This window comes from Sciurus vulgaris, assembly GCF_902686455.1.
Source record: "Sciurus vulgaris genome assembly, chromosome: 8".
Taxonomy (NCBI): domain Eukaryota; kingdom Metazoa; phylum Chordata; class Mammalia; order Rodentia; family Sciuridae; genus Sciurus; species Sciurus vulgaris.
The window spans coordinates 136,027,848-136,054,757 of NC_136468.1; the positions used below are offsets into that span (position 1 = coordinate 136,027,848).

The window sequence follows — 26,910 nt, forward strand, 5'->3', positions numbered from 1 at the left end:
TCAAGGCTGCCCTGCATCCCCACTACCCTACCAGGTGAGGGGTGACTCCGTCCATCCCCAAGGGAGGCCTCAGAGTGGAATTCCTTGGCCTCTGTTACCGTTCTTTCCTAAAGAGGACTGAGCCTCACTTGGAGCTGACCCAGAAACCCTACAGCCACCGAGGCCAGACACTGGCTCTGAGGTCCAGGCTCCTCCAAGGCGCTCAGCCTCCTCATTCCTCTCCCCTTCTCAGTGACAAAACCCAGCCCTCTCCCCTCTGCTCCGGACTCCCCTCCACAGCCCATGCACTGCCTGCGCGTCTCCTCGCCAGGTCTTCAGAGGCAGGCTGGCTTCCGTCCCTCGGCCACGGCTCTCGCCAAGGGCATCTTGTTGTGAGCCCACACGGCGCCTGGTCCTGCCACCATGCCAGGCAGCAGCACCCAGCGCTTCCACCTCGCCTCCTTTAGGACCCTCCTCCTGGCTCCTGTGACCCTGCACCCCCTTGTTGTTTCATTTCTACCCAAATCAGGTGGTTTTGGGGAAAGACCGTTAAGAAAAACCCACAAATGTCTTATTCACTCTCAAAGATGGTAGTAGACTGACTACTCCATACTCTAGGCGTTGTGTATGACAATGACATAATGTAATAAGCAGATAGTCAACAGTGAATAACCAGAGCTGAAGGGGCCGAGGGTAACCATAACCCATCAAGTCGCGTGCCCTAGGACTTTCGTATCCCCCGTCCACGTTATCAGTTACTGAAAACCCCCGACGTCCACGGGGGGAACACTAGTTGACAATGCCTTGGACAACAGAGGGCTTTCCAGGGGACACGGCTGCCGTCAGCCAGGTACGTTCCTCAAGCTGCTGTGCTCCTTACCACACTAGCCGTGTCTGTGGTTTTCTTGGGGACGTTGATCAGGTCACACTTCTTGTTTGCAGTGGGCTTGCTGTCCAGAATGTTCTTCCTGACCACTTTGAGATCCCTGTTCTTGCCTGGAATGTAGCCGTGCTTCAGGGAGATGAGGACTGGGTCGGCATTCCGCCCCTCAAACCACTCTTCTGCCTCCAGCGCGGCTTCAGGCCCTGCGGTGTCAGGATACAGGTCATCCTGGAAAAGGTCAGACTGCCGAAGACATTTGGGGAAACGCTTCAGTAAGCAAGGAGAAAGTTCTGGGTCTGGGATTTAAAACATACAAACAGGGATTGCCTAGAAAACTGGGCACTCACCTTCCTGGGAACAGTCATGATAATAGGCTCACACTTTCTCTCATGAAGCTTGAAGAATCTTTAAAGGAAAAATAAAGGCAAAGTTGCATAAAGTGAAATATGACTGCGAGTAACAGGATCAGTAACTTCTCCACAGTGCTGTATGGGTCATGAGTGCGTCTCTACCCCTCACCTCTGATCCACCCTGGCACTTGGTGTTTCCATTTCACAGATGAGAAAACCAAGGCTCAGAGAATCTCTGCCAGAAAATGGCAGACTGGAGACAAGAACATGAGTAGAGGTCCATGGATTACTGTGACCGCCAGACTGCAATTACCTGGGGCAGGTGGATCGTGGTGGAAATAGTAGCAACACAGATAATGATTCACTTGTGAAAAAGTTCCCATGTCAGCGAACAGGTGAGGACACACACTGGACATGAGGCAGTCTCTATACCCTGCATGCTAGGTCTTCTGCCAGCCTGACGTAGTCGAACATTTGTGAAGTATGAATACAACTTTTAAAAAGAAACAGAAAGCAATCCTAGAAAGTAAGATTTTGATGTGGGGTAAGTTTTTTGTTTGTTTGTTTGTTTGTGGGGGCAGGTCCTTGCGATCCTCCTGACTTGGCTCCCAAGCTGCTGGGATTCCAGGTGTGCACCACCACACCTGGTAACATCATGATATCCCACAAACTAAATCAGGGAGAATCTGAAATGATCTCAAATGTGGAAAGAGTAGAAATGTAAAGAAACTTGCATTATCCTATGGAGGGAGCAAAAAATCATCCTCTAATTGGTGGGGAAAAGGGGTAGAATTTTCTTTTGCATCTCATAAGAAACAAAAAATTATAATGAAAGTGAAGAGAGCAAGCCAATTTATTTCCAGCCAGGAAGGAGCATAATCGAGTTCTCTCTAGAGTTCTTGGCAAGAGAGGTAGCCACAGTGAGCTGCAGCAGAGGCTCAGACCAAACGAGAGTCGAGTGTGGCTCCGTGGGAAAGGTGTTCACCAAACCCTTTAAAAAACTGACACATGGGCCGGGGAGATGGCTCAGTTGGTAGAGTGCTTGCCTCACAAGCACAAGGCCCTGGGTTCAATCCCCAGCACCGCAAAACAAACAAACAAAAAAAAAAAACCTGACATGTCGCACCTGCCTATTCACTATTTCAATTGGGTCACAGATAAACCAAAAGTCTTTTTAAAGAATGATTTAGTGAAAACCACACAGTGGAGGAGATGGCCAGCACTGATGCTGGGCTTGTGACTACGACCTCTGCAGGACAGCTTCCCGAGCCCCGTGCTTCCCCTCCATAAAATGGGCATAAGAACACCCCGTCCCAGGTCATCAGCAGACGCAGAAGAGGCAATCCAGGCAGGGAGCTTGGTTCAGGGGCCCGCACGGGATCAAGGCTCCACACAGACGGACAGGAAGGTCCCACTCAGCTCAGGCTTTTTTAAATGTTTAGATGGTGGTAAAATAAATGTGTTTCTAAATAATTGGGTGTAATCTTAAGTTCAGATTCAATTCCTTTTAAATTCACTTTTGATTAGTTTGGTCAAACTGGAATTTTAGATTATCTGGGACAGTTTTCCTTCATCACCCCAGCTATTAAAAAAATAATGATTAAATAAATTAAAGTCTATAAAGATTCTTTTCCTATTATTTTTAAAGATTTAAGCATCAATTCTTAATCATGTGACCAGAAGAGAGAACGGTTTTGGTTGCTGTTGCTTTGCTTGTTTTAGGGTGCTGGGATTTGAACCCATACAAACTTTTAAAATCTATATGAACTTTGTTTAAACCAATGTGTGGTATGACCTCATATCTGATACTGTGGTGCTGTTCTGTTGTTTAAAATGGTCAGTGGCCATGGGGTTTTCAGCATCTCCTGTTGACCAGTTGAGAAAAAATGGGCCCCTGGGAAGCCCACTAGTGTTAAAGGATACACACTTCACACGTAAGAGTAGTACAGACAATCAAAAATAACCCGACCTAGCTGACTTTCCTAAATCAAACTCACCTCACAACTCATTGTAGACCCTTTGAATTCTCTAGTTTAGGACCAGCGGGATCCACAGGAACTTGCTGTTATCCCCACATAGAGCAGGAAGCCACCCCCTTTCCATTCCAGGGCCAGGTTCTCACCCGTCTGCCCACCAGGGAACAGTGGCCACAGCCTCAACTCGAGGTCAAGAGAGGAAGGTCTCACTACTGAATTAAGTGTACAGTACACTCGGCTCTGCCACTGGACTGCTGTGCTTCCAGCTGCACGGGCAGGAAAGGAGCTGTGACTCCATACCACAGGCGGGGGCCTTGGGCACGCAGCACGGCACAGACAACTGTGACACCTCACAGGGCCATTCTTTACCTGGCAATCTCACATTTGTTAACATCGAGTCCTCTCTTGGGCATGTAACCCATGCCCCTCTGGGGCTCCTTGCTGCTGAATGTGTTGAGGTAGTGGACATATGGGGATTCATCCGTGATCTCAAAGTAGCGAATACTGCTGTCTCCCTGCAAGAAATCAGAGATGAGTTTGTTTAATGGTGTCTGAAACGTCTGGTTTGGGAGGTGTCTCTCCTGTATGACCCCAGCATTAATGGGGACCAAGCTTCAGTGGCTGACCTTTACTCCCTCATAAAGAGGCCTAACTGAAGTAGGCAAGTTTCTTTTCCTTGGAGGTTAAGCCCTCACTACTGATGGATCACTACCACACCCTTTAAAGATCTTCTCTACATCTCTGCCAAAACTGCCCTGGGATTCCACAAAGATCAAACAAAAGGAGTCAAATTGCTGAGCGTGCAATGACTGATTTAATGATTTGCTCACTGATCCAGCACAGTACTGTTCACAGGCCTGACAGCATCAACACCAGACAAGCAGATAACAATAAAAAGTGAGATTCTTCTAATTAAAAAACATCAGTTTTCATGACTATTCTTAAACTTCAAAAAATAGGACTACCTCATTGCAATGTGTAAAATTCTACAGTTTCCTTGTTTAGAACAGTCATATTTTGGGGAAATTTGAAGTCTAAGGCATATGCTAATCTAAGTATAAATAACGGTCACACCCTTACACCAACCTAAACCATGAAGGAGGCCCTACCTGAGAACATACACACATGCACGTGTGCACACTAGGAGACAGAGAGCTAGGTAGACTCTCGGTTCTCGGGTTTCCATCTGTTTCAGTGATCTAAAGATCTAGAGCAATGGAAAAGAAGCTCAGCACACGCTGGCCATTTTCTGCATACCCCAAGTGATTTTCCACCTCACATCAGTAACACCTGCTATGTGCTCCTTTGGTTGATTTTGATACAGCAAAGTTAAGGCATATGTACTTAACAGCTGTTAACATCTGCAGTAGAGTGACTTTCAAGGAAACAGACAAGATCTAAGATTCTAGGTAACTGATCTTAAAAAAAAAATGCAAAGCAGCTCAGAAGCATGCTCTCCATCAACTATGGAAAGGAAAACATCGACCACAAAGGTGGCTTTCTAACAGTTTGGGGGCATACATCAAGAGCACTGTTCTTATTAACTTTTATGTCAACTACAAAAGGTTCTAAGGAGTTCAACCTACAAAAGAATAAGGAACTGTGAGTTTACCATCTACAAAAGTGAAATAATACAGCATCAAAGCTATCAACCATTGAGCGACAGTGAGGTCCTAAAGTAGGAGAAGGTGCTCTGATGACAGTGTGGCATCTTCCTGTACCTAACAGCGGTCACCTTCTGGAACTTTCTGACAATCTTTAAGCCCAGGTTTCTACCACTGAACCCCGGGAACCAGAACCACTCAGGGAGATCCCGGAGAGTCTCGGAGGCTCAGAGCTCACAGGCCCATGGCATGCTGCACTAAGTACACCCACACTGATCTAGGGCGACCTGATGGTTCTCAGACCAGTCACACATCTGACACCACCACCATCCTGCAGGACTCTCAGGTGGGAACAGAACACTAGTGTGTCCTCCTATGTTCTGTGTTGCAGGGACGGAAGCCAGGCCTCACACACGCTGGGCGCAGTGAGCTGCACCCTGTCCAGGCACGTCCTCTTTTTTTCACTAGAGTGCTGGAGTGAAGATTCCCAACAGCGTCCATCCCAAAACTCTAGCCTGATCCCTGCTTCAGTCAAAAGTATGGAACACCATATGTTATTACCACATGATTGACAAGTGACAACTGGTGGTCTAAGGACCCAAAACATGCCAAAACTATCTGTCCTTATCTCAGCTTAAGACACATAAATGAGACAAATCAAAACCTTTAAATGATGGGGCTGGGGCTTTAGTTTAGTGGTAGAGTGCCTGCCGAGTGCACGTGAGCCCTGTGTTTAATCCCTAGCACTAAATGGGGGAAGGACTTTTCACTTTAATATCTGAGTCAGTTTACCTTCCCACATAAGTAAATGATGCTGGTGTCAGGATCATAGAAAGGCAGCAAAACCCCGTTGCTAGTGTCCATTTCATGAAGAGCAATTGGTTCCTGCATGTTTTTCTGAAAATAGAATATTCATGTATTCATGTACATGTGTATACATTTTTAAAAGACAAATTTGTATGACCTTATTAGACATTCTTGAATTAAGTGAGCCATTTTTCAAGAATAATACAAAGCTTGAAAAATGCACATATGATTTCATTCACATAAACACCAGTAGGGATCAAACTCACTGAAAATTATACTGATTTGACAACATAATTAATGCACACATCAGTGTGACTGTGTGACAAAGATGAGAGAATTTTCTTTTTTGAAAATATTTTTCGTTCTTATAAAATGAACATGTATACATACTTTCAAAAAGCTCAAAGACATAAAGAACTTATAATTGTCTGTAGTTTAGGATTGCTTTTCCACTTCTGCTAGTCACAAATGCTTTCCCAAGCATGACTATTTTGATTTAGACATTTGATTGTAGATTAGTGTAGAACTGATTTCCTAGATCTAAAACACTGAATTCTTTGCACATTCTTTTTTAAAAATATAGTCAGCAAAGATTCCATGGAAGGATTCCAGGGAGTATCAAGAATGTATTTTTTAAATACATTTACCAGTTATCCCCAGGGAGGATGAGAACTTCACATCCAACTCAAGACAAGCAGGAGTTTCAGAACACTATGCTGGAATCCCACAATCACAACTTAACAACCCAGAGCCCCGCCCGGAACAGAAAGCTCAAGTGAAGGCATGAGGGAAGCTGGGGGGACCCACCGGATTCCAGAGTGCCAGCTGCCGCTCGCTCATGCGGCTGAACCCAGTGGTAAAGACGTTGCCATCAGCCAGGAAGATGGCTCTCATGGGCCTGGCTCCCTCATGTGCTTTCTCCTTCTCCTGGCAGTGAGAGCAAAGAGGCACGTTAGGCACATTCAAACTGCAAGAAAGAAAGGTGGGCGGGAAGCCTTATGTTGATGCCACCTCCCCCCACGCGCATCCACACTCTCCTGATGGGAGAGGCCAGTGTTAGCAGGACCCACCCCCGGTGAGGAATCAGAGCAACACGAGGTGAACTGTCAAGGTCTGCCAGCTAGCTAACAGGCGAGAGCTCCAGGATTTGACTCAAAAACCTCATCCTCCTGCCACATCCTGCTGCCACCCCAAGTCCATGCACTGCAAACACAAAACACAAAAGGACTCTGCCAAATGTTTTATTTTTCAAGAAAATTATAACCTTAAGGTTGGGTGTAGTCTATAATTCCTACCAACACCACCAGACATAAAGAAGTTTGGTCTAATTAACCCCTCTCTTTCTTTTTTAAGAACCAAGGATTGAACCCAGGGGTACTTAACCACTGAGACACATCCCCAGCTCTTTATGTTTTGAGACAGGGTCTTGCTAAGTTGTTTAGGGCCTCACTAAGTTGCTGAGGCTGGCCTGAAACTTGGGATCCTCCTGCCTCAGCCTTCCCAGCCTCTGGAATTACAGGTGTGTGCCACTGCACCTGGTTAGTTAACCCATTTTTTAACCTCATTTATGTAGTAAAGTACGCTAGTTAGTACCCACCCTAGGAAGATTCTGGGTAGAAAAGAGCTGCACGGGGTTGGGAAGTCCCCAGTGCTCAATGAGCACTAGTCACAACTGTCACACTACCCTTCAGAAGTAATCCTACCACAGACCAACCATATCTCAGGAAGGGTCTCAGAGCTTGGCTGAAATAAGACGTTCTTGGATTCAGTATGTGCCACTGCAACCCTGATTAAAGACCCAAACGTCCACCTTTCATCAATTTTGCTCCCCAAAATGGGGATGAGACCTGAAGAGAACCTGCTGCAGCTCTGTAAGGTTCTTTAGCAATCACTCTGGAACAGGGTACAGAACCACTAATCAATAGTCAGCACTAAGTCTCAAGACCAGGAATGTAGTCTGGTTTAGCTGCACCAGAATCATGAACTCTTAAGGACACTAGTGAACTGAGAAAATTGTTTCTTCATGAGAAATGGTCACCACGTGAGAGAGGTGAGTGAGTAAAGGCTGCAAATGTACACCTCTGGAGAGCAATGTGACAGCGGACCGTCAGAAGCCAGACACACCTCTGCTCCTTCACAGCTGGTGTCTACACTCAGCAAGGCCCACCAGTCAGTGGTTCTACCTGCCTTACAAGCACGGAGTTCACAGTCACTGAAGTGCCACACCACCAGGCTGTGCCCCCAGCATACTCACAGCAACAAGCTCTTGTTTCCTGGGATCGATCACTCTCACTTTCTTGTCTTTGGAAGCTGTGCAGATCAGACTGCCATTCCGGTTCCAGCTCACATTATAAATCATGTCTGAATGCATATCATCCAAGTTTATAAGGGCTTCCCCTGTCCCCACATTCCAGATGATGATGGCATTGTCACAGCCTGAAACAAGTAAAACCAAGTCCCTCAAAGACTGTTGTACAGAAACCCCTGTACAACAATATGTGCAAGAAAACTAGAAGCACCATGAGGATATAAATAAATGCATGGAAAGAAGGTGAGGATAAGGGGCTCTACTTACTGGAAGTTGAAAACTAAAAGTGACAAAGAAAAAAGGAAATAAAAATCATTAAAGGATCTTGTCCCAATCTCCTTTAAAGCAAGGTATCAGCTGGACATGTTGGTGCATGCCTGTAACCCAGGGAGGCTGAGGCAGGAGAATCACAGGCTTGAGGTCAGCCTCAGCAACTTAGCAAAACCCTATCTCAAAGATTAAAAAAGGGCTGGGGATGTAGCTCAGTGGTAAAGCATCCCTGAGCTCGATCTCCAGTACTGTTGCAAGTAAGTAAATAAAGGCATCATGTGTTGCTTCCAGAACACTAGTTCCAAGATAAAGAAAGAATACCCTAAAGGTAAGTTCTAGCCAATAAAGCATTTTTATAAGTGATTTAGAAAAGCTAATCACTAATACCTGTGATACCTGTTACCTAATGGGGAGAAGTAGGAAATTTAAGAAAAAAATAAATAAAAAACCTGCACAACAGTATAAAATATGGAGCAAAATCTGGGATGGAGAGTCAACACTTTCTCTGCCTTGCTCTCACAGGCAAACAGGTAACTGCAGCCACTGCAGACAGATCAGACAGTCTCTAAAATACGCAATCCACTCCAGTCAAATGTTGCCCTTTGCTTGTAAAAGAGAGAAGTCTGCTCATGACACCCTATGTGTGACCTAAATGAGAAGGGCAGCAGAATTTCTATGATGGAATTCTACCTCCAGGACATTTCCTTTTACCAGAGGTTCCGAGTAGATCATCGGGCAAGTTCCTGTTATGGTTTGGATGTGAGGTGTCCCCCAAAAGCTCATGTGTGAGGCAATGTAAGAAGGTTCAGAGGAGAAATGATAGAGTTTTGAGAGTCTTAACCTAACCAGTGAATTGATCTCTGATGGGATTAACTGAGTGGTTACTGGAGGTGGGTAGGGTGTGGCTGGAGGAGGTGGGAACTGGGGGGTGGCTTAGGGGTATCTGGTGAGTGGAGTCTCTCTCTCTCTCCGCTTTCTGATGTGAGCTGCTTCCCTCTGCCACACTGTTCTGTCATGATATTCAGCCTCACCTCAAGTCCTGAGAAATGGAGTCAGCTGTCTATGGATTGAGACCTCTGAAGCCATGAGGCCTCAGATGAATCTTTCTTCCTCTATAATTGTGCTGGTCAGATCATCTAGTCACAGCAGGGAAATAGCTGACTAAAACAGTTCCCAAGCAAGGTCAACCAGTGCTTATTAAAAAAAAACTATCCTACATGGAATCTTTTATTGAAAAGTGGTCCTTGGTTTCAGTAGGCTCTGGCATTAAATTTATTTAATTCACCATAAGTCACAAACATCCTCTGCTCCCTGTTAAAAACTAAACTAAAACTAACCCTCTCTTTTCTACTGGTGAGGGGAAAGATCTTTAAAAATTCTGCCACTAACATTAGTATTTTTTTTTTTAAAGAAACCAGTATATTAAGGTATAATTTACATACACTACAATGCAGCTATTTAAGCAACTTAGAATGTTTCATAAATAAGCACACTAATACCAGTTCACTACAGTGCTGTGCAACAGTGAAAAATCAGAACCATCACTGTCCAGAAATAGGGAACTGATTTAATAAATACAGAAAGAAAAAGAACTGCTGGAAAGTCATTAAAAATATTACGTGGAGATGGGCTGGGTTGTGGTTCAGTGGTAGAGCACTTGCCTAGTATGTGTGAGGCACTGAGTTCATTTCTTAGCACCACATATAAATAAATGAATACAACAAAGTCTATCAACATCTAAATAAAAATTTAAAAAAAGAAAGCAGATTAATGTTTTAAAAAATATTATATGGAGAACATTTAATGGTACATGATCACAATGTACCACTAAATGCAAAAAGCAGGTCATATGTGGAGCGTACAAACTCACCTCTGTGTGTAAAATAATTTATGTAAGTGCACCGCGCCATGGTTCACGACTTCTCTGCTTCAAAACTGTCTACAGCACACAATCAAAACACATCTGTTCTGCCTGCACACAGGGCGGTGGGAAAGGCAGGCCAGAGGCAAGGAAGCACTGCTGTGCGCCTACCTGCACTAAGAAGGACGTTGCGGGCGGTCGGATGCCAGGCCACGATGCCAACTCTCTTCGAGTGGCCTTCTAAAATCACCACAGGTTCAGTCAGGGAAAGGGTAAGTCCATTTTCTGGGATCTGCCATACCTGTTGGAAAAGGAAGGAAGATGCTCCACATGAAATCTATCACCTTTCATTATCATGTTTACTGTGACCAATCAATTCGAAGACTTGCTCTCTAATTGGAGCACTGGATAATGTTTAGAGGAAAGGCATTTCACATTTTGTTGTCAATGACTATGTACAGTTATTTTTAAAATGTAGCATGATATTTAAGATCAGAATATCAATAAGGCCTATAAAACATGCCTCTCCTCTTTTATTTAATATTAGTTGGGATTTTAAAAAATTCTTTATGAAGTTTAAAACTCTCCAGTTAGAAATGTAAAAAAATTTAAATAAAACACAAAATGATTGAAATACTCATAAAAGTACCAGAGAGATGAATAAAAACCCTGAATTACATCTGTGGTTTTTGAGGTGATGGTGCAGTTTTAAAAACATATTTTCCATAATTTTACATTTGGAAGATGAAAATATTTATAACATATTCTATAGAAGCAAATCTAACCAAAGAAAGAGAGAGAAAATTGGACTTCATCAAAATTAAAAACCTAGCTGGGCATGGTGGTGCATGCCTGTAATTCCAGTGGTTCAGGAGGCTGAGGCAGGGGGATCAAGAGTTCAAAGTCAGCCTCAGCAATTTGGTGAGACCCTGTCTCTAAATAAATCACAAAATAGGGTTGGGCATGTGGCTCAGTGTTGAGTGCCCCTGAGTTCAATTCCCAGTAGCCCCCCCAAAAATAAATACATAAAAATAAAAACCTGTGTTTCAAAGGACCCAATAAAGGAAAAGACCACCTACAGAATGGGAGAAAATAATCTGCAAATCATACAGCTGATAAGAGGCTTGTATCTAGAGTATAACAAGAACTCTTAAAACTTAACATACGGACAAATAACCCAATTTAAAAATGGGAAAGGACCAAATCGTCTCAAAATGTTTAGTGTTTGAGGTTTTTAAAACTAATTTAAAAATACTAATTTTGAGGCAATGTGGCATTGGACCAGCATACACAATGAACATCAATAGTTTAAAACTGCAAATGTTGTTATTAAATACTTCTTAGGAAAAAATGGGCAAGGAGACTACAAAGACATTTTAAGATATACGAATGGTCCAAGGCAGTGAGAAGATGCTTGACACTGTTAGTCAAAGTGAAGTGCAAATCAGTCATTAGGTATCATTCGCACGCAGCTCTAAGATAGCTAGAATAAAAAAGTTTCGTTCTATATAAAAATATGAAAAGTATTGGCAAAGATTTAGAGAAATCAGAGCCTTCAAGAAACTGTTGGTGGGAATGTTAAATGATATGCCACTCTGGAAAACAATCTGGCCATCCCTTGAATGATTACACATGGAGTTACAGAGAGCCCAGAAAAAAAAATACCCCCCCCTTCCAGGGTTGAACCCAGGGACACTTAACCACCAGCACTTTTGATTTTTCATTTTGAGACAGGTTCCTGCTAAGTTGCAGAGGCTGGCCTCAAACTTGCCATTCTCCTGCCTCAGCCTCCTGAGTTGCAGGAATTTCAGGAGTGCACCAAGTCCCATTAAGACCTAGTGGGTCTTAGTGGAGCTGTGCACCATTATTCATAAGAGACGAAAGGTAGAAATGACCCAAATGTCCCTCCACTGATAAATGTCCAAATATACAATGGAATACCACTTGGCCGTAAGTAGGAATAAAGCCCTGATAAATGCTACAACATGCACGGACCTGGAAAACATGCAGAGGAAGAACTCAGACACAGACGGTCACATAGGGTGGCATTTCATATGCAAAAATGTCTGGAAGAGCAGACTAGGAAGAGACAGGAAGAAGAGCAGTGGTGGCTTAGTTTGGGGAGCAGGAATGAGAGGTGATAACTAAAGACACAGGGTTTCTTCTTGAGATGACGAAAATATTAAAAAATTGTGGTGGTTGTATTTTTCCATGCATTTCCTAAAACTCACTGAACTGCACACTTTAAGCTGGTGAGTTCTGTGTGAATCATCTCTCAGTAAGGCTGCTGTCACTGTTTTAACCCTCTTGACCGGTGAAGACACGCAGAAGATCCCCACACCTTAACTAGGGACACGCCTAGGCAGCAGGGGGAGAAGGTAACGGGAAGTAGCCAAATGGAAGAACCAGAGGCACTGACAATAGGAGACTATGGTTTTAAAGGTTAAGAAGCAGAAATATCCTTTAAGAAGGAAGGACCTAGATATGGGTAAGCTGAGGAGCACTGAAAACCCTGGAGGGTATTAAATATTTAAGTTTGTGAAAAGGCTCAAGTTGAAAATAATTATCTTCTTATATATGAGGATAAAAATAAGTAATTTAACAGTAAAAAAAAAAAAAAAAGATTTTAAGGAACTAGTTCATGAAAAACTTAGAACCAGTCAGTGAAAATCATATTCAACAGTGGAACAAGTGTTGGAATCCCTGTTGAGATTTTTTAGAAAGAATTGAAAAACTGTTCATTTTCAACTACTGAGGAGATTTTGGAGAATTTAGATTAGAGGTACATTTAAGGTTCAACTTGTTGCTATTGTCTGGCAAAAAATAAGAATGAAGTTCACCATCCTGAAGGGTAGGAAAAGATTCTGAGTTGAGTGATTCATTCATTACTATGGCTAAATTTTACTCCAGCCAAGTATAACCCCTCATGTAAATCATTGCAAAACAAATCTGCCTTTTGAGGGCCCAAGCCTAGGTGTCACCTGACTGCCCCAGAAGCCCCCATCACTCAAATTTTACAGAAGGCAGGTGTGAATAAGCACAGAGAGCAAAAGCACTGCCTCCCCTGCCCTCTCCTCACCCAGGCCACAGCCTCTCCCACTGGGCAGACTTTGAACTATGCCCCCCTCACCCCAACTGCTTCCCCTTCAGCATGACATTTGCTTTCATCCTGACATGTTTTTTGATTTTTGTTTTTATACCAGGGATTGAACCCAGGGGTACTTAACCACTGAGTATTATCCTTAGTCCTTTTTGTATTTTATTTAGAGACAGGGTCTCCCTGAGTTGCTTAGGGCCTCACTGTTGCTGAGGCTGGCTTTGAACTCACCATCCTCCTGCCTCAGCCTCCTGAGCTGCTGGGGTTATAGGTGTGCACCACTGCACCCAGCCTGACATGTTATTTTTATTCAAGGATTTTATGATTAACAAAATAGCTCTGAATTAAATTTGGCTACTCAAATTTTTTGAATAAAATTTTGAGCAGAACAAACAGAAAACAATGGCTACTGATTTGATCAAAGCATAAGGCTGGCAGAGAAACAATTATGAAATGGGACTTGAGTGACTCAACAGGAAATGCATTTTGCAAGATCAATCTGACCCAGGCTTGAAAGAGTGGTAATACCACCTGCCATCTGCAGATGGCACCCTGAACATGGACTGCCAAACCTTCTCTGCCTAACTGACCATCAACTAAGCACGGTGCTTTCTAAATCCCTAATGAGGGTGAAGTGATGGGAGACTTTGATCATAAGCAGCAGAAACAAAGCTCTTAACAGGGCTTCATCTTTTCCTTTCTCTAGTTTCTCCTTTATCTCTTGCTTGAACTGAGGAAATTTTGATGGAGCAAAACACTTATATAATTTTTTTAATGAAGAAATGGTGTTTTTATTAACTCACTTTCAGGCACTATAATGGTCCCTCCTAGCTTCAGGCATTTCATACAGGCACCTAACCCACTGTACTACCTCGACACATATTCATGCAACACATTCACTGAGTAGCCACTGTAATGCAGGTCTGGCACCAGGAGACTAAATGTGGGCCCTACTTTAAGGGGAGTTAACGGTCTAACGGAAAGCACAGGGTTTTTATTGGACTGAAAAAGTAAAGACAGCAAATACAAATGGTGTGACATAAAGGTTAGAGGACAGGCTCTGGAGCTAGTGAGCCCTGGCTGAAATGCTGCCCAGGACTGGGTAAACAACATAATTGTAACGTCATCCCTACACCTGCCAGGGCTGCTGCGGGGACTGAGAGTGGAGAGTCCTTTAGAGCAGGGCCTGGCATACCAAAATGCTTCCAAAAGCAGGAAAGTGTAGAGCACTAGCTGAGATGGGCTCTAGCCAAACTGATGGTGAAAACTGATTCTACCACATACCAGGGGTGGGACCTTGGTGACACTCACCTCCCCTTTCTGGGCTTAGTTTCCTCATCTATATAAAATGGGATAATACTGAACTTGGCCCTCAGTGGGTGGTTGAAGAACTAAGTTGGTAATGTGAATTTAACACATTGAGAATAATGCCCCGCCTAAGGCAGACACCTAGGAAGCATTAGCTATCGTCACCCTGTATTATTCACCAGGAGACCACACAGTGTGGCCAACACTGTGCCGACTTTGGCATAAGCTGAGTGCTGAATGAAAATGCACATGGCGCCAGTCACCTTCTTGCTAAGCGAGCCTGGTCCCCCCAGGAAGGCTCTCTGAGGAGACGACCTCTAAGAACGAAAAGGAGTTAATGAAAGGAAATGAAAACAGGAAATCAAGTATCCAATCTCAAAATAAAAGAGCACAGATGCATAAAACAGTCTTCTAAAAAGTGCGTGCAGCATCAAACGACATCTCAAAGAGGCTTGAGGCACTAGAGTCAAAAAGGTAATGGCACAGGCACAGGGACTGACAGCAGAGGGAGGTAGTGACTTGGACAGTCTGTGAGACAAAATGAAGACAACAGAACTGGGGTCTGCGGTAAAGACAGGTGGTGCTGCTCTCCACTGTGGGCTGTGGGAAGAGCTGTGAGTCTTTCCATTAAGCACTCATGTCCTCCGGCTGTGACCCAAAAGCCCTACTCACAGGCCTGTCATGATGTGGCTCTCCACTCTTTTTAGTGTGGTCTGCTACTTCTTGAACTGAAGGTCTTGCCTCCTGCAGCTCAGAGACAACAAAGATCAGAAACACCACTGGGTGCAAGTTTAGTCTTTTTCATAATCTGGGACACTGGCCTGGGTGTAAGAAGACCCCAGCTTCTAGCAGACTGAGACACTAATTGGCCATGTTAGCATTAAAAGGGATTTCACTTCTGGGAGCCTCAATTTCCTTGTTTGATACGTGGAACAGCACCAGCTGTGCTTGCAGAGGAGTTACTGGAAGGGTCAAATGAGCTAAAACATTTCATGTAACACTAGCCTAATGGGAAATACCACTAACAGGGAGGAGCACAGGCTTTGCAGCTGGAAAGATCAGGCTTGGTTATCTCTCTCATCAGCTGTGTGACCTTTGATAGAATTGCCATGCTCTGGTCTGTATTTCCTAAGTTGTAAAGTATCTCATATTCTGGCCTTAACTGTCCTATTACAATGGCTAAATAGAAGCACGCACATAAAACCTGGAACACCACCTAGCAGAAGAAGTCTTCTTCATGTTCATGATTATTCTTCCTGCTGTGGTTATGTCCACTATGACCCATATGTATTTTTAGGTCTGAACATCAAGATCTCTTGGAATGAGTACTGTCTTCCAATTAATTCAACACTGTACTTAATTGATACACATTTACATTCAAGATATCATATGTTTGAAAGCTGTGTGGGGACAGACCTGATCTCTGCAGCCTAGGAGTTTTCTCTGCCCCATGACTACAGATAGCATGGTCCTCTAAAACCAATCAGCTTTCTCAAGAACATGCTGGAAGTAAGGAAGAAAACACGCACATCCTCCACTGTGCCCAGTAGGCATCTCAGCACAGTGGGAGTGACAATGACTGCCCCTCCCACTTCAAAAATAAATACACTGTGTGTTTCTGAAATTTTCCATTCGGACAACACATTACTATGACAATGTTTTAGTTTGTTTTGAAAAAGAAAAAACAATCAATCTCAAGGATTTCCAGATGAAAAAGTGAATCAATCATTGAAAACCCATCCAGATTCCGGGGAAAAGCAGCCTTGCCACATGCTGGGAGCTGCTGTGGCCCTGGCATCGTTTTCACACGTGAAACTCTGCACATGGCAGAAGGACAGTGCAGAACAGTTCCCACAAGAAACGAGGAACATTAAGAAACTTGGGTTTTTCTCAAGTAGTAAAGGACAATTAGTTTAATGGTTTTATTTTTCAAACAGCACAGATTTAAAGCACACACAAAACATTTCCAGACCCTATTTTCCTATTTTAATTACCCGTCATGGACTTGCTACTGGGCTAAGCACTATAGTAAATGCCATAAAAAGGGCCAGTCCCTCAAAAGGTCCTATTTTTTTAAAAAGTTAAACCAATTCCAAAGGGAAAATAAAGGAAACATGATCTTAAGAGAGAGGAAGAAGCACACAGATTTGGTAGCAGCTGCAGAGCAGTACAAACCCCTACAGAAAACACTGACCCAGTATCCCTGCAGGACACTTCCAAATGGACTACAACATGGACAGCAACACTGGATTTGGGAAAACCAACAACTGAGTGCTGGGTTCTGATCTTCCAAGGTCAGAACATCCACAGGTAAATGACCCAGATGCAATCTGCACAAAATGGAACTATTATAAGGTCCTGAAAAATGACTGAAAGGAATCAGATCACAGCCATTTCTATTTTAAGGCATAAAGTTTATTGGGGTAATATACAATAGACGCAAAATGAGCAAGACAGGGAGTTTATTTTTGTTCCTTTCTGTAGGACAATAAGACTCATTTGGAAGAAGGGGAAAAGTGTTCACTTAATATTTTGGGATCCTTCAGGACATGGAAAAGCAGTTAAAACTCATGGCTTGTAAATATCTTTCCATCTCCCAGACTCTAGAAGAAACAACTATGCAACCCCATTGTCTGAATTTGTCATTTTTGTTTTTTGCATTTATGTTTAATTATTACCCTGCAGATAAGGGTAATCACTAAACAAAACTTGGCTGCTCTTTGTATTGTTTAAAGAACTATCATTTTCTTGGAGCTAAAATTTCTCCACTTAAAATACTCAGAGACCACAATCTCAAAAACTCTATGTGAAGATATTGTCAAAGAAAAAGAACTCATAACACCAAAAATCTGAATAACTTAGAAGCAAAATGTGGCTTCTGGCCGGGCATAGTGGCACATGCCTATAATCCCAGCTACTCAGGAGATCAGCCTCAGCAACTTAGCAAGACTCTGTCTCAAAATAAAAACTGTCACTGAATCAATGCTCAAAAAATTAACAAATCAATACTTAGTAATTCCAAAAACAATCTCAAAATTAATTTTATCCTTTTATTTGATAAACTGGTTCTCCTGTTTTTCTACCAAAAAATGCACTAAAAGTGATCTTGCTGCCATTAATTCACTATAGATACACATCAAAACTCATTTAAAAATCATTATACATTGATAGCTTCCTTTTGATCCTCAATAGGCATTATTACTACATCTCCATTTTATATGTAAGGCAACTGGGGCTGAGAGGGTTTAAGCAACCTGCTTGAGCCCCAACTCCCTGACTCTGGCTCTTGATATCCTTCTCCAACTGGAATAAGACCATATTAGACTATCTACTATTTGTATTCATGAGCTACTACCAATAGCCTACACTTAAGAAACTAATGAAAGTTTTTCTGTTTAAAAAAAAAAAAAAAAGGTGTTGTATGAAATCATTCGACCTATCGTACAGTGTTCGTTTACCTGTAGGACAGCAAAGTGGAAAATTAGGTATTAAGAAACAGGTAGAATAGAAGATCAAATATTTCTTTACAATTTCATTTCAGTTGCTAAGTTTTAAAAGTTTTGATTACCCAATAATAACATATGATTTGGGAATCACTAGTCATTAAAGAGTGATTTAAGTATCAGTTCCATACTTAAGGGTCTTAAGGGTTTTTTGGAAGACTCACCCCAAGGCATTTTTTAATTTACAGAATGTTCATTCCAGCAAAAACAATAAAGGGGCAACATGAGAGAATTCTGGGAAGATGCTGTTCTCAATGGCAGCAGGGTTTTCAGATAACAAAATTTGGTGCTGACTAAAAACACAAGTGTATGGGAGGCAAATCACCAACAGCTACGTGACCTGCCTGCTGTCAGCGTTGGGTGTGCAGAGGAAACACCAGCGGGGTACCTGTCAGAGCTAAGACCAGCAATGGAAACTGGGAGTGGTTTTGCCTTTTCCAACAGCAGTGACCACAGGAGCCTGCGATAAAAAAAAGTCTGAGGGAACAAGAGTACTCTAGACCCAGGAGTCTCAAAACCGACCCTTCCAGGATAGGCACTACACACACTAAGGAGAAGCCCAGAGAATGGAGTCAAATTAGAGCAGCATTAACAGGGACAAAAGAAATGAGAAAGGACAAGGAAAAACAGGCCAGAAAAATCTTAGAAAAGCAAGCCACCATGTTTGTGAACATAGCTTGAAGATACTCTGTGAAATTAGGACAATTATCTCAGCCAAGACACCTTAAGAAAAGCTTGGAAAAAAGAAAACTGAACCACAAAATGACTTTTAAAGAATTAAGGACAGAATAACATCCTATAGATAATACAAGCATGCTGAACAAACATAGGTTATAGATAAGAAATATAATACTATTTCAAAATGAGATAAAATACATGAAGAAAACAACTTAAGACAGGAAAAATAAATCAGAACTTAACAAGTCAAGAAAAAAAAAAGAAAGAAAAGAAAAATCACTTTGAAAATGAGGATTAACCGAGAAAGATCATAAGAACAAACAAACACAAGAAATAATGCACCTTAAAAAAAAAAAAAAAAGATCGCTCTCTTCCCTGCCTGCCCAAGATGCTGAGAGGAAAGAAAGCCAAGGGGAAAAGGTGGCCCCAGCATGGACTGGAGAAGCAGGCCAAGAGGGGGTAAATTCCCTGCCTTCGGACAGGTTTATGAATACTGCACTGGACAGGACATCCAGCCCAAAAGGGACCTTAGTATTTTGTAAATTGCCCCCACTACATCTGGCTGCATCAACAACTGCAAGTGCCTCCTGTGATTTGCCAGTTCACCCAGCTTTTGGTCTAAAAGTTACCCAGAGCTTAAGCTGGCCCACAACTGTAGATGAGAGACAAAGTGAGAGAAGAAACGAGAGACCTGGCCTGGGCTGAGAAGAGAGTTGCCAGCAAAAAGGACCACCTGTCTTTGAGGGATTTATGCTATCAATCCCGTTGGTGCAGAACAGGCTCAGCTAAGGTGACTATGCATGATGTGGATCCCATGGAACTGGTTATCTCCCTGCCTGCCCTGTGTCACACCAAGAAGGCTGTCACCCAACTGCATCACCAAGGGGAAGGCCACACGGGTACCTGTGGGCTACAGTAAGACCTATGCCATTGTTGCCTTCATGCAGGTCAACCTGGAAGAAAAAGGAGCTCTGGCTAAGCCTGTGGAAATTATGAGGACCAATTACAATGGCAGATATGAGATCCACCATCACCAGGGGGATAATGTTCCTGGTCCAAACCTGTAACTTGAACTGCCAAGCTAGAAAAAGCAAAGGCTACAGAACTTGCCACCAAACTGGGTTAACAGTACACTGTAGAGTTTTCAACATAAAAATAACATTCTTCAGAAAATAAATAAAAGATAAAAATTAAAAAAAAATAACAACAAAAATAAAATCCACAAAAGTAATAGGTCACACCTTCTGAGGATGACAGAACCAATCTGTTATCTTGAAAACTAGGTAAATTAAAGGAGATAATCAAGCATTTATCTCACCAGTTAAAAGCTGAAAACAAAATGAAAGCATTGAATATCACTGTCTTGTGAGCCCCTGGTGAATTATTGGATCAAGGCATTAAACACCAATAGCCACACAAATGAAAAAGAATGAAAACTACACATCATGTGCTTCTCAGTGGATCCTGGTGGAAGAACCTGACACTAACAACAGCCCAGGGACTGAGCCTCGATTTGACCACTCTTTGGGACCTGGCTGTCAAACTGCGAGAAATTTAGACAAAAGAACATGACACCATGCAATCCACAAAATCCAGAAAAGCACGGTCAAAGGCCAGAGTTCTTCCCTACAACACGCTGTAAGGAAAAGGATGGAGGAGGAACCCACAGATTAAAAATGAGACTTAAGACAACATATCAAGGTTTTTAAACTCGCAGGAAGGACTAAGTCACAGTGCTTTGGCATCAGTTCTAAAGGATGGTCTTTTCCCTTAGCAAAGTATGTCTGCAGCCATTAAAAAGATGAGCTTTCCAAAACATATCAAACAGAAGAATTCTTTTTAGCAGCAGCATATTTCTTTAATATGCTTTAGCTGCCAAAATCATAATATCACAGGAGGAGTCATCCTCAGCCAAAAGCCCATGAGGAAAAGTGGGTAGATGTTTAAAAAACAGTTCAGGAATTAATTTGTTTATGCAAAATAGTTTTAATTAATGAAGTACTCCAAACAATGTTTCGGCCCACAAATAACAGAGAGGAAAATACACGTGGCATGGCATGGCCTTGGAGCTTGCGACCTGACGTCTGTGAGTCGCCCTGCAGGTTCGCTAGAGTCGAGCTTCACTTATTTCAAGGGCAGCAGTGCTCCCTACACTTACAGCTAAACTTTTCAACATATTTTGGGTATTGAAAACTGATCCGAACTGACCCTCATTTAATCAAGAACAAGAAGCTTTACACTAAACGGTACCCTGGAGCCAGACACAGAGGAACACACCTGTAGTCCAAGGTACTGGGAAGGCTCAAGCAAAAGGACTGCTTGACCCCAGAAGTTCTGGGCCAGCCTGGACAACATAGCAAGAACCTGCCTCAACACAACAGAACAACATCCCCGAGTCTGGCTTCACACATAAGCTACTTTGGGAATCTAAATGAAGGAATGTAAAGAACTTTTAAGTTTTTTGCTTAATTGTGTATCTTCATGAAAAAGACTTATTTAAAGCAGGGTCCACCAAACAGAAAACACCTTCCTTCTGACACTGGCTTGGAAACAGCACTTGCTAAAATCTTACTATCTCTCAATACCTGTTACAGCTCCCATTTTATCTGCATAACCTTTGGCATCTTACTGCACTATGCGAGTTTGTGCAAGCAAGGTTTTTATTTGGATAGGGGAGGGAGGTGTCATGTAGTCAAAAAGCATTCACAGACTCTTTAGAAAATCATTTTACTTTCTCCAAAATCTTCCTATAGATCAGATGTCAATAGTCAATAAGCATGTACACATATGCATTCAAACACACACACACACACACACACACAAACCCTGCAGACAATATAACACAATCGGTCGATGTAAGGGCTTGTAAAAGGCTTATCTGTAGTTAAGTTTTAAAGTAGCTAAATCCTTGCATAATCCAATGGATAGTTAAAACTGCTATGATTTTCTGCTTTTTAAGCCTACACACACACACACACACACACACGTACACACACTTGAAAGCAACGAGTCTCACTGGCTGGTGTCAGACAACACACTAGGAGCTTACCATAACCGTGCAGTCCTCTGAGCCACTGGCAATGACCTGGTCGTTGTGTGGGCACCAGTCTATATCCAGCACTGGTCCTGTGTGACCACATACTGTGGGGTAGGATTTGTCAATTCGACCAGTCTGAAAGAAGAGAGAAACAAACCTCTATAACATCAACGTCACAGAGCTCACATGTTTTCTCAGGCCTATACCTTCTTTACTAATTCTACCCAAAACTCTCAGTTGTCTACATGTGATGACATTCACATGCATCAAGGCCAACAGTAAGAGGTCAGCTTTCATTTGTAGAATTAGTTACTACCAAGTACATTTGTCAAATTACAAGAATAAAAATTTTTAGAAACAAAAAAGATTTTATTTTTTGCATCTCAAAAAAAGGATTTTATTTACATTAATAAACATAGCACAGAGAATTCATAAGTCTTTTGCCAAACTATAATATCAGAACAGCCAAACTATAAATTATAGAGGTTTCACCTGGGCTGGGGGGAACCCTTGGTATTACTTAAAATGTGAAACATAACTCTTAATACAAAAGGATAGTATCTTTGAATATACAAATTAACAGTTCTGGAAATGACTGGCATTGTCAAAGTAAAAGTTTCTTTTAAAACCTTTAGCTAATTGTGTGCATGTGTTCTGTTTGTTAGAACTGGGGACTGAACCCAGGACCTTGCACGTGCTAAGAAAGCACTCTACTACTGAGCTGTATTCCCAGTCCTTTTCATTTTATTTTGAAACACGATCTTGCTACATTATCCAGGCCAGCCTTGAATTTATAATCCTCCTGCCTCAGCCTCCCAGATAGCAGGAATTCTAAATGTGTGCCACCACACCCAGCTTTAAGGACATATATTTTAATGTCTCCATCTCTGTCTCCAACAGAAATGCCAGCCAGCCAGTCTAATCAGCACTAACTTAGACTTTGCCTGTTCTCCAGATCCACATCTCATTAAGAATAAAATAATGTTTGTTGTAGCCACCACAATTTTCTCATTTTACATATTTGAATCTAACAAGCCAACCAGTCTTATCAGACCAATTTGGTGTCAACCAAGACAACTGCTGTTATACGACAGGTGTGAAAAAGCTATTCCTTTTTTCTACAGGTCAGAACCAAGCCCTGCTGAGGTGGTATGTGTGCTCTAAGAGCAGGTACACAAAAGGAATTTCTGCACTGTATAACTGAACCCATTTGTTGTCACTGCTCTCCTATTTTAGCAAACTGTCCCAATGCTGGGGCAGGCTTCTTGGCAAGTTTTCAAGCTCAGTAAACTCTCTGACTTCTCCAACTTGACTCAACTGTGGAAATCTCCAGAGAAGCAAAGTGCTAAAGTGCCAAACCACATGCTCTGGAGTAAGACAGACACAGTTTTAAATCCAGGCTCCACTACTTAAACAGCAGCTGACCTTAAGCAAGTCAAATAATCTCTCTTGGTTCCAGTTCATCATCTGTGAAACAGATACTTAACTCCCAGGATTATGGTGAGGATTATATAAGAGAACATGTTTAGGTAAATCATAGCTCAGTGTTATAATTATCTGTGTAAAATATGTAAAAAATTTAATTATTGTACCTGGACTATAATAAAAACTCAATAAAAATTTGTCACTGATTATTAGTTCTTCCATCATATTATTTATATTACTTTGTCATTAAGAATTAATGAATGTATACTATTTATGAAATTTTATGGGCCAGACATTGTGCTGAGTCCTGGAGGCGCAGATCTAAACAGCCCTGTACTAGCTGAGCTAGGACAACTGGAATCCAACTAGAGAGAGTCATTTAATCGGCCAATTGTAGTGCAGCACAAGACCTGGTCCATGCAGGCAGGAGGAGGGGCAGAGAAACAGGACATTCAACGAGGCTTGTGGAGGGTCAGAGTCTTGGGAAGGTTTGTCAGCTGAGAAGGGCAATTTCAAAGATGAGACTTAAAGATGGCCCTCTCCAAAGATCTAAGGCCTAGGTTTTTTCATGTCTTCCTCACTAAACTCAGGGACTGGGGATGTAGCTCAGGGGCAGAGCACTTGTCTAGTATGCTCAATCCCCACCCACCATCAATATGACCAAAAAAAAAAAAAAAAAAGAAAGAAAGAAAGAAAGAAAGATCAATGAACATCATATTACATAAAATCCAAGTGTTATAAAAAGGTACCATCTGGGTCACTTATAGGCAGCAAAGCAGAAAGAGCTGAGAACCAGACTGCCCAGGCTGGAATCATGTCTCTGTTATTTTCTAGCTGTGAGTTTTTGGCCAACTTACTCCAGCTCTCAAGTTCAGTTTCTTAGCTGTAATACCAGTGTGTTAATAGTTCATTCTTTAAGAATTGATGGAAAAACAATATGAGACAATCAAGGTAAAGCATTTGTTACTATTTCACCACTTGAAGTGCTCAACAGATGCTATCCAAAATTTAACAAATACTGAAATTCACTCTACACAACTCAGATCATGTCTTTCCTTAAAGGAACAGCTAATAAGGACCTAAGCCAGGTAGCTTTACTGATTTCTCTTACTGCATCCCCATAAAAACCATAAGTGATGGTCATTTCACTTGTACCCCTAGTAATGTTCTATGCTCAAGCTGGTGGCGCTGTACTTAAGAGTATTCACTCTATTTTATGGAAATATTATCTTATGTACAGAAATCATTACTCTTTTGAATGTGTGGTATTTTATGATTTTAAGCATTCTAGACAAGAAGGCTGAATGATGTCTCAATGACTATGGACAAACTTCAGAAAAGCAATTAAAAAAAGAAATAGAGAAGTACGTTGGAAACGTTAAGAAGTTACCAAGTTCAAGGAAGTAAACCAGGAAAAGGACTGGGACACCAAACAGCAGTGAGAAAAAATAATTGGTCAATATGATAAACACAGATAACTATGTAAAACACCAGTAATACTGACAAAATGCAGTACAGATCAAAGTAAGGCAGGTAAAGTAGAAGGTGTGTGTTCCGAGTCAAAGGGCCTCAGGGCCCTTCTCTAGGGAAGAGCAAGAAAACCAACTAGTTGACATGATTCCAAGTCATACAACCAGGTTAAAATTATGGGTAAACTCTAAAAGGAAAAAGAATGTATACTTCTAAAAAGTATGCCGGAGGAGGGGAGACAGCAGGAATAAAAATTTTTTGATCCCACAAAGATGAAATAAAAGGAAAAAAGGGACAAAAAGCATGAAAACCAAGCACAAAATAAGATGATGGAAACCAAACCGCCTCTAAATCACGACTGGGGTAAATGCAAACGGACTAACCTCACTAGCTAAAAGGCAGATCTCCGAGGCAGGCAGAACCCAGCTACAAGACACGGGGACCTTTAGCACTGGGGAGGCAGCTCGGTGGCAGGCATTTGCCTAGAATGCTTAGCTGGGTTCCATCTCCAGTGCCAAAAAAAAAAAGAGATACATTTTTAAAATAATGACATCAAAAAGTATCTAAAGGGAAGGGTGTACATCAAAAATACAAAGTGGCTAAATTAACAGAAAAAAAAAAAAACTATATAATATAACCTTGTAGCCAATATTTTAAAATATACATTTTTTCCAAGCACACATTAAACAAGTTTTTTAAATGACCAATTATGAGACCATAAGGCAAATTTCAAAAAATACCAAGGAGTCAGGATCATGGAAAGCATACTCTAAATACCATGTAACAATTAAAAATTAATAGGAATGTATTAATAAAAAATCTCCAATACACTAGAAAAAAATTAAATTCACTAATTCACAGTATAAAAAATCATAATGAATAAGGGAAAAGTTAAAACTGAATAATATATGACATATCAAAACATGTGGCATACAACTAACACAGATCCCAGTGAAAGTTTTATAGTCCTAAATATGTTTTAGAAAAGACTGAAAATTAATGAGCTAAGCATCTAACCTGAGAAGTTAGAAAATTAAGAGTACACTCAAAGAATGTAAAATTAACAGAAGAGAAATTTTTTAAAAAATCAATTAAACTGAATAGATCAAGGGAAAAAAGGAGCAAATACCAGGAATTTTATGGTAGAAATTTACAGAGTATGAAAATAACCAGGAATAACATTTGATAAGAAAACTGAAGACTTCATGAGACAATTTTATTGGAAAATGTAACTCATCAAAACTTATTCAAGATTACAAACCATGAACATCATAAAAGAATCAGAGGTGTAACTCCACCGATCACCTACCCTCATCAATTAATCAATCACCAAATAAAAAAACAAAATAAGCCCTGATAGTTTTATAGGTGAATTTTACCAAACATTCAAGAGAGATCATATCAGACTTTTCCAGGGAACAGAAAGAGGAATGCCACTAAGCTCATAAGGGATGTGCCACAAAGACTGAGGTAAAGAACAAAAAGAGAAAGAAAGAAAACCAAATTCAGCAATGTGAGTTTTTCTCAAAAAAAAAAAGCACATTAGCAATAACATTGTGAAAAAACTAGTTACAAAGCAGGATAAGATATATGCAATACGCATACTCAATAAGTGAACAATCTTAACAAAAATGGCCAGATATGAGCAAAAAGTTCACAGAGAATAAACCTGAAAAACAACAGATATGTGAAAAGATATTTGGTCTCACTTATAATTAGGAAACTGCAAATTAAAAATAATGAGAATATTTTACATCTATCAAATCTGGCAAAAATGTAAAGTCTAAATATGAGTGCTAGCAAGAATGTCAGAAAGAGAACCTTTCTTAAGAGCCCACAGGAGAATGTCCCACAATTATTTGGCAAGCAATAAGGCAATGGGTGGAAGTGATGAGCAGCCCAGCAGTGCCACTTCTAGTGGTCTAAGTGAGAGAAACGGTCCCATAATTTTCACAAGAATATTTATTGAAGAACTGTTAGAAATAGTGGCAAAAGTAGAAGTCAGTTCACTATCCTTCAGTAGGAGAGTAAGTATTTACATTAAAGTTTCTCACAGAAATAAGTGTCACAGAGATATACACACATAATAATACAAAAATATGGACATATTTGAGGATACTATCGCTTCTGGGGGGGAAAGGAAGGGGAATGGATTGTTAGCTACATCCGTTATGTTTCACTCCTCCCCCCACAAGAGAGATGAAACAAACCTGGTGAAAGATTAACATCTGTTTAATATTTCAGGTCAGTACTTGAGTATCCTATTATTTTATTTAATATAGTCCCTATTTGGAAAAAATTAAAAATGTAATGAAGTTGAGAAACACATCAATGCATTGCTACTGATTTTATAT

General features: G+C 41.4%; 1 protein-coding gene across 3 annotated transcripts in view; it reads right to left on the bottom strand.

Annotated features, from left to right (window-relative positions):
* CORO1C (coronin 1C) overlaps window positions 1–26,910 on the bottom strand; it is a 74,392-nt gene that overhangs the window by 2,437 nt on the left and 45,045 nt on the right. For all 3 annotated transcript variants that reach the window (XM_079151376.1, XM_079151375.1, XM_079151374.1), the window contains exons 3-10: window positions 21,674–21,796; window positions 10,210–10,339; window positions 7,854–8,035; window positions 6,407–6,526; window positions 5,585–5,689; window positions 3,558–3,703; window positions 1,210–1,267; window positions 860–1,105 (exon numbers count right to left, since the gene is read on the bottom strand). In XM_079151376.1, the coding sequence (XP_079007502.1) occupies window positions 860–1,105; window positions 1,210–1,267; window positions 3,558–3,703; window positions 5,585–5,689; window positions 6,407–6,526; window positions 7,854–8,035; window positions 10,210–10,339; window positions 21,674–21,796 (1,110 nt within the window). The remainder of the gene's footprint in view (window positions 1–859; window positions 1,106–1,209; window positions 1,268–3,557; window positions 3,704–5,584; window positions 5,690–6,406; window positions 6,527–7,853; window positions 8,036–10,209; window positions 10,340–21,673; window positions 21,797–26,910) is intronic.